Source organism: Pocillopora damicornis, chromosome 7 (genome assembly GCF_964200805.1).
Source record: "Pocillopora damicornis chromosome 7, jaPocDami1.2, whole genome shotgun sequence".
NCBI classification, from domain to species: Eukaryota; Metazoa; Cnidaria; class Anthozoa; order Scleractinia; family Pocilloporidae; genus Pocillopora; species Pocillopora damicornis.
In genome coordinates, this window is record NC_142676.1 from 17,933,579 (window position 1) to 17,942,648 (window position 9,070).

Consider the following 9,070-nt stretch of genomic DNA (forward strand, 5'->3'; position numbering starts at 1 on the left):
TTTCAAAGACGAATATAAAAAAAAGGCCAATTTTATCGACCTTTCACTTTTAAGATGTAAGTGTATTATCTATTGAACATTACATGAAAAGATGAAAGTGCAGGTAAAGAGTGTTTGCTCAGAGACCGCCTAATTCCTTCAATTATTGAAATATGGACGCTGTGTATCAAAGGTCTAAGGTTGCTTATGACGTCACTCTTGTACATGTCTGCATTCCTCGATGATAAAGGGTCAGTGTAACTATCTGAAATATTAAACGTTTAGTTCAATTTCAACTCCTAATTGGACCAAACTTTGAGGCACTTGATGTCTTGTGTAGTTCTTAGCCTTGCTCCGATATTTTCCTACTTTCAGTTGGCTGTCTTTCCTCTTCTGTGAAAGGAAATAAATTCGCAAAAAGTTACTCGTCATATTTAGCTCCAAACCAATGCTGCGTTGTAGAAGCAGGAGAAAACGAGCAGCGGTGATCCGGATTCAAGTGATTTCTTTCAAATTTTCCGAAATTTTTTTCACCGGGGACTCCACCTGATTTTCCATCAAATTCACATCCCACATTTATGCTAGCGTAACTCCTTATGTGCCAGGACAAATTTTCCTCTTGTTTTGTGAGGGCGGTGCAATTAGAACAATAGATTCCTCGGATATTGACATATTCGTACATCTTGCAGGTGTTCCAGGTACCAAAAATGTCATGACCTGCCAGCTTAGCGCGTGCGTAGTCCGTATACTGCAGGCCATCCGTAGAAAAGTTACAAGTTGCTCTCAGATGTGTGGAGTGATTAGCAAGATACTGCATCTGTGATAAGGATAGTCGGAACTCGTTCCAATTTACTTCCCCCTCTTCAATATCAATCTCAAGGTTTTTGCCAAACCCTGCATAATTGAAGGTATTTCTCTTGGAAAAGGAAAACGATTGTATTAACGTCCATACAAAGCCAGGTTCAGACTGCAAGTCACAGTAAACAGAAAACCGTTCATTATCTGAATTTGAGATGTCGTATTTTCCTGATGTCGAGGCACCGTTCTTAGCTATGTCTTTGCAGCATCTCGGGTGTTTCATCTTCTCACACGGCTGACCAGAGTAGGTGTTAGGACAGGTACAGTTAAACCTGGTGCTGTGAGTGTCACAAATCTCCTGACATACCCCTCCATTGAGACAAGGATTGGTGCGGCAGCATCTGTTGTTGCAATGATGCTTCTCTGGTGTATATTTGTTTCCGCCCTACAGCAACATTTAAAGGATGTTTTAGCTCACCATGCTCATCGAATTGGGTTGGCATGTGCGTTGTAGCAACCATCAACAACTCTCACCGGAAACGGATCGAATCGATAACAAACAGTGCGAGCAAAGTACCTGTGCCTACAACACATAGCGGGTGCCAGAATGGAGATGAAATGTCCATCAAAATTAGATTTGAAATGCAGTAATACAGCAATGGTTAAGTCAATGGTGTCTTTATGCAATTTGTTGTTACTTCTGTTCTGCCGTTCCCTTCGCATTACAACATGGCCGTTAAGAAAAAAGTTTGCGAGAAAGACAAGAACCCAATCCTCTCTTAGCCAAATCAGTTTGTTTTGGTCTTGTCTAGACCAATCATATCGCAGACAAAACGATATGCAGAAAATTGTCTTTAGCCAAGACTGACATATAACAGACCTTTTTTTTAGGGAGTACCGCAAAACTTGATCATGTGGAAATATTTATTATATTTACGAACTTGAACATCTTGGGATATTTACTTTGTTTACGAAAGTTCATAAATGAATGAGTAAAAAATTAGATAAATAATCTTATCTCACCTTCACCGTGTAGCTTCTAACCAAATCATAATAATTTCCCCCTTGCCTCCTTTTCATCGCCGCTGGCTCCATGTCCTTGTTAGCTTCGTTGAGCTCACAATTGTTTTCTTTGGACAGAGGGAAATAATTCATGGATACACAAAGGCAGTCATCTTTGCACTTCAAGTGACACTGGATGGCGTTTGGGACTGTCAATCTTTCAAACACGTGACCCTCAAGAATTTGGTTGTGGATGACATCGTCATCGATAGCAAACTTGAAGTTTTGACAAGTTACTTTTTTCTGTGCCTCAGTGGAGAGGGTCAAATTGAATACAAACAGCACGACTTGGAGATATTGTACGATGCCCATAGCAATAGCACTATTAATGTGAAGAAAACAAGATGCATGATTATTTCATCTGACAATCATGGGGTAATCTGGGACGAAATACGTAGATATTTGGGCCTCTTGCTTAAAAGCGACCTACATTGATGCATTTTTTAAAATTAACTACGAAATTGTTTTTCTTAAAGCATGAAGCGTAACATTTATTTTAATTGCAACGGAAAGAAAATAATCGTTAGCAGTAAAATTGCCAAAATTTTAGTCGCTAGCCGTAAGAGCCATTACCATATTGAGACCTTCTTCTGAGTCAGTAAACGTTCCGAAAGACTGAAAAGAGTGTATTGGTCTCGCTGTGAAGTCGATCTTAACTACAGAATCACCTATTTGCGGAATTATGAAAAGAAGAATAGGCAAACATTCAAGCCTAAACGAAATTGCTCCTCGACGATTTGTGTTAGGAATGCTCTACAAAAGGAGCCGTAAACGTTCCCTGCAGTTTAGCCTAAGCTGAACACAGTTTATAGAGAATTGATTGTCAGCTCAAATGCTAAGCTGATTTCTCTTCATTGTCTAAGTTGCAATGGAGGGAGGTATATTGGCAAATGGAACTGATATAAATAAATACACAAACCAGTAATTGCTGATTAAAAGTATGTCTGCTACAGTCACTTGAGTACAAAGTTAAATCCGCCCACATGACGAGCTTTGCGTCGGAAAAGAAATTTATGCAAATTAGCTGGCTGCACGTTGAATGTGCAGCCAGCTAATTTGCATAAGTAAGTCAAGCCTAAAAAAGCGGCATCGGTAAAGCTGATTTCACCTCCATGATCGAAGACCTGGGCAAAAAAAGGCTAACTCCGACAAACCCTTCTTTACACAGGTCATGGTTTTGAACTTTTAAAGTCCAGAAACTGTGTTGATTAGATAATCCAGAGAATACACATCACTTTCCATTGATGGTCTCCCCGTTCAGCCTACAAGCTTCGACGCAATGCAACTATTCTTATAATGACCTTATTTGTACGAAGGTTTTGGAACGGCATTTTTAGCTTCACCGAAGACATCACTCTTGCCAAAATCGACTATAACAGGGGAGAAGCTGGTCTGAAACACCGTTATTGCATTTTAGGTCATTGTGAACAAATTCACACGTATGAATATCGTCTTACGTGTCTGTCGTGTAAGGAGGGTAAAGACCCAAGAGGGTATAGAAGAGATTAAAAATAACCCTCAGGTATACACTATCCAGAGGGTATAGAAGAGATTAAAAATAACTGTCAGGTATATACTACCCAAGAGGGTATAGGAGACATTAAAAGCAACCCTCAGGTATACACTACCCAGGAAGGTATAAGAGAGATTGAAAATAACCCTCAGGTATACACTACCCCGGAGGGTATAGAAAAGACTAAAAATAACCCTCAGGTATACACTACCTAAGAGGGTATAGAACAGATTAAAAATAACCCTCGGGTATACACTACCTAAGAGGGTATGCAGGAGATTAAAAATAGCCCTCAGGTATACACTACTCAAGAGGGTATAGAACAGATTAAAAGTAACCCTCAGGTTTACACTACCAAAAAGGGTATAGAAGAGATTAAAAATAAACCCTCGGGTATACACTACCTAAGAGGGTATAGAACAGATTAAAAACAACCCTCAGGTATATACTACCTAGGAGGGTATACAGGAGATTAAAAATAACCCTCAGGTATACACTGCTCAAGAGGGTATAGAACAGATTAAAAGTAACCCTCAGGTTTACAATACCCAAAAGGGTATGCAGGAGATTAAAAATAACCCTCAGGTATACACTACCCAAGAGGGTATGGAACAGATTAAAAACAACTCTCAGGTATACACTACCCAAGAGGTATAGAACATATTAAAAATAGCCCTCGGGTATACATTACCCAAGAGAGTATGGAAGAGACTAAAAATAGCCCTCAGGTATACACTACCCAGTAGGGTATAGAACAGATTAAAAACAACCCTCAGGTATGCACTACCCAAGAGGTATAGAACAGATTAAAAATAACCCTCAGGTATACACTACCCAAGAGGGTATGGAAGAGATTAAAAGTAACCCTTAGGTAAACACTACCCAAGAGATCATAGAAGAGAATAAAAATAACCCCCAGGTATACATTACCCGCGAGTGTATAGGAGAGATTAAAAGTAACCCTCAGGTATACACTACCCAAGAGGGCACGAAAAATTGAATTCACATTAATTTATATTAGGAGACCGCTCTTTGTCTGGACTCTTTCTTTTGACTGAAATTTGAGGCATCCATCGTTAACTTATACAATTATTATCCTTTACTAGTTCCCGAATGTCGTTGTCAAGCTTGGCTATTCTTGACAGACAAGAATCTTTGCAATTTCCCATGATTTTTCGACTGAAGGCATTTCCCGCCTAAAGTATACGGTCGAAAGCGATTTGATTTACCGCATCAACAACAGGATTATATTTTGAGACCTCGCGAATCCATCTGCTGGAATTCTCCCTGTCTAATTAGTCCGGCACAGAGAACCAATTGAAGATATACGAATATGTTGTTTGGTTACCTGGGGTTGAACGAACAGCCTTTGTTCGCGCGCTTGAGACCTGCTGGCGGGACAGAACTTATTGTACTCAACACTGGTGACAGAAATATAGCGCCTCTGTAAGATTCATGCTGTGATTTTTTTTTAGGGGCCAAAGCTCATCAAATCTCAATGAAACAGCCGCTGCAATGAACTTTATCAAAAACTGACGTTCATGTGTGAAATCGCCCAAGTTAGAGGAGTGTTTCTTGAAACGTAAAACTTTCAAACGTTTCGTGTGTGTCCTTTACAAAAAAAAAGCGTTTTGAAAATAAACAATGATAAAACTCGCAACTAACTTTCACTTCTTCTTTACCACTTGAGTACGATGTATCAAAACTCTCGTTAGAGCTTGCTGAAGGTAGTTATACATCGCTATCGGACATTATTTCAAGAGTATTTCAGCGCTGACCGTTACAAGAGAAGTGAGAGATTTGTAATTTTCACAGTTTTCTACTTCATCACTCAATAATTCGTTACCAGTCCATGGATCACTTTTTGAGACAAAGTAAGAGCACTTTAAGGCACGAAAAAACCTAGTGTTAAGTTTTTTTGACATTTTTCTTTTCACAGAATTGGTTTGTACATATTATAAGCTAAACGTTTTTGCGAAGCAAAATTCGCGTAATAGGCACTTTGATAATTTATTTTTAATTAAGTAGGGAATTGCCATGGAAAGTGTCTGACGTTCATGTATTATATAAAATCGCGTAAGTTTAAGGAGTGTTTCTTGGAACGTAAAACTTTCAAGACTTTCGTGTGTGACTATTAATTAAAAGAAAGTGTTTGAAATTAAAGAGAGATGTCAGAAGGTTTAGATTTACAAAACCGCAAAAAGAGAAAGAAAAGTAGCAAAACTTCCAAAATTTTAACCTTTAGCCGCAAGAGCCATTACCATGTTGAGACCTTCTTCTGAGTCAGTAAACGTTTTAGAAGACAGAAAGGAGTGTATTCGTCTCGTTGTATAGCATCACCAATTTTCCAATTTGCCGTAATCCGAAAATATGTTGGACAATTCAGTCTTGACTTCATTTTAAGATTGGCAAATGGAAGTGATATGAAAAATAAACGAACCAGTTTCAATTCCTCTACTGCTGTAATTGCCGATTAAAAGTGTGTCGGTTACAATTAGTTGAACGCAAAGCTAAGGTAGAAGTATATCCAATCTCAGTGAAGCAACCGCTGCGATGAACGTTATCAAAAAGTGTTTCATGATAGATGTTTCTGTCTGACGTTCATGTATTAAATAAAATCGCCTGAGTTTAAGAAGTGTCTCTTGAAACGTAAAACTTTCAAGACTTTCGTGTGTGACTGTTTATTAAAAGAAGCGTTTGAAATTAAAGAGAGATGTCAGAAGGTTTAGATTTAGAAAACTGCAAAAAGAGGACTCTACCTACCATCAAATGTTAAACGATCCTTTTTCAATGATGCACTTGATGAGTATCTATCCTCGACAGAATATTCTCTAAGAATGATTGCAATGTATTTTTGCCACATTGATATTTAAAGCGGATAGCAATTTATTGTTTACCACAATATTTGAAACATTGATGAAGGAATTAAAGTAAGCTTTCTTTCCATCAGCGATTGAAAATATCTCAAGTTTTGCCACACCTGCTGATGGCTCAAACTTATGGCTGGTTTCTTTTCTAGTTTTAAGAAAAATTATCAAGTACACACCAGTCGGCTACAAATCAAACAAATCTAACAAACTCTTATAATATCCGTAGACTAAAAAACACAAATAAACATTTGTATTCACTGGAAAGTTCTCTCTGTAGGGGCAGTTAATAATTATTTACCAAAGTAGAGGTGGATATCGATGGAGATTATCTCCATCATTTTCACCGCCACTCGCTCCAGGTAAACAAGTATTTTAGTATTTACCTGACAGAAAAAAAAAAAAAAAAGTCATTTATTTCAGTCAATAACCTGAAGAGGAGTCTGAAATTAAACTCTCGACGTGAGATTTGTCTCTACGGCTGAGTGGAGCTGAGTGTTACTCGCTAATCACTTCCTAGCTAGCCAATCCACGTGACGAAAAGCACTATTTACCGGTGTGGGAAAAAATTAATTTGAATTACTTACGTTCGTGATTACAGCCTTATAGGATGTTTTAAAAGAGAATCGCAACGTTTTTCAAAATGTTATGAGCTCTTGTCGTGTTCCATTGAGGAACATTAGCACCCCTTTGTTTCGGTGACTACTGATGTTAACTGTTTCGAAAATTGTAATTTTTGAACTAAATTTTGAATTGGTCGATTTCAGCTCCGTTTTTCGAAAAAAATATATATTTTTAGCCTAATTCGGAAAAATGAAATGCGTATTCTTTTTTTACAAGGAACGACGAAGAGCTAAGTACATAAACGCGCTGGAAATTAAAAGTCTAGAATTCACTATAGCCTGTTTTATTTGGTTTTAATGATAAAATAGATACTGTTTTTTTAAAGAGTAGATGAATTATCAATAAACTTTGGTCCAGACTAAACAAATCAAGGTTACTGTACAAAACATGGTGTTCTTCGAAGAAATATCTCCATGCACACCACCTTTACAAAGACCAAGCAAAAGTTTACATAAATGTAAAGCTAGATATTCATAATAATATGAAAATATGTTTGTCTTGTGTAGGTTTTGTTTTTTTATGGCATTTGAAGTTCTTCAAATGCAGACTGTCCTGTTGTGCCTATATTATTGAAACGCCAGCTGCCATGTTACCGCAGAAATCAAAACAAACTGCTCCTCGTAACTTAAAAGACATTGAGATAAATTTTCAAATAACAAGATTCATGCACCAATTGCCTAAAGATATACAGGTGAACATGAGTTTTTAAGAGACTCACCAAGGACAAACAAGGCTAAAAGCCTTTTCGAAGAAATGCTTGTTAATAATAGCTCAAATTTTGCTGTTGCACGGCCTCATTATTTTTCCCTGGTTTTTAGCGTCTACTTTTTGCCTTCTGAGGTATAATTCAATAAATAATTTTTAATCGATACGTCTTGGGAATTATACCTCCGTCCGAGAAACTGTTCTATTCATTGTATTGTAAGTGAATTTGACATTTCTCACCTTCTGGACAAGGTGCCTCCTTCTCTATCCCATAATGCTCTCTTGTTATTTATCAAAACTTTTCCTCACAACTTTTAAATTTTTACGGATAAATGGAAATGTCGTAAGTTTGCAAAAACCTAGACCATCGTCCGAACTTCATAAGCTATTTTCAGTTTTCATTTCAGTTTTTGAAACATGTATGGGAAGCACATGCCTCGAAATTAAAAATTTACATATTTATCCTCAGCATCCGTTGATATTAAAAACACGCAAATGTGATCAAGAAGACTATTTCTTGAAATCAAATGGAACGTTGTGTCTTCAGGGGAAGTTAATAGTAACCAAATCAACTTTACTGTCTGGTCTGAGAAAATTAAACATATATGCTCATAAGTGGAGAAACTTGAGAAGTTCTTATTTTTCTGTGTGTAAAGGGGAGCGACGACGTAAATGTGTTTGTAAGAAAAGGTCAGGGATTTTGCTACATCCGATAGTGGCCAGGTTTTCAATTTAGAAAGTTTTTGAGAGAGTAGGTCACTTTTAAATATTTATCAAACATTTGAACGCGCTATTGACATATATTTCGTATGCGAAGTATATCGAATAAAAGTAACAAAACACCAAAGGGTTATTGTGACATATCATAGAGTTTTTAAGTTATGGTGGCACGAACACTGCCTTAGTGGAGATAAAGCCACACTGGGTATGCTAAGCTGATTTCTCTTCATTGCCCAGGTTGCAATGGAGGGAGATATATTGGCAAATAGAACTGATATAAAAAATACACGAACCAGTAATTGCTGATTTCGGTTACTTTTAGTTGAATGCAAAGCTAAATGTCGAAGTATATCAAATCTCAGTGAAACAGCCGCTGCGTTGAACTTTATCAAATACTGACAGGCGAATGGCAACCACACAGAACTTGATCAAAAACTTCATGTATCAAATCGCCCATCGTTGAGGAGTGTTTCTTGAAATGTAAAAGTTTTAAAAGCGTTTTGAAAATAAGAGAGAACTCAAAACGTTTTGTGTTACAAAACCGAAAAAAGGGAAACTCTACCCACCATCAATTGTTAAAAGATCTTCCTTCAGCGATGCACTTATGAGTCTCTGTACTCTACAAATTCAGCTCTAAGGACGATTTGGACTGTATTATTCACACTTTAATATTTAAAAAGGGTCGTATTTTATTATTTACCATAGGATCATAGGATATAAAATATTAATGAAAGCTCTTAAAGTAAGCTTTCTTTCCATCGATGAATGAAAATATCTCAAGTTTCACCACACCTATAAATTT

The 9,070-nt window shown here is 37.2% G+C and overlaps 1 protein-coding gene across 1 annotated transcript; it reads right to left on the reverse strand.

The window, feature by feature from the left end:
• Positions 1-214: 214 nt before the first annotated feature.
• On the reverse strand, positions 215-2,151 carry LOC149042953 (uncharacterized). Its single transcript, XM_089213220.1, has 2 exons — positions 1,801-2,151; positions 215-1,222 (listed from the first exon to the last, which is right to left on the reverse strand). Exons 1-2 carry the CDS (start codon positions 2,149-2,151, stop codon positions 401-403), a joined length of 1,173 nt encoding a protein of 390 aa, XP_089069346.1. The 3' UTR covers positions 215-400.
• Between the last annotated feature and the right edge of the window lie 6,919 nt (positions 2,152-9,070).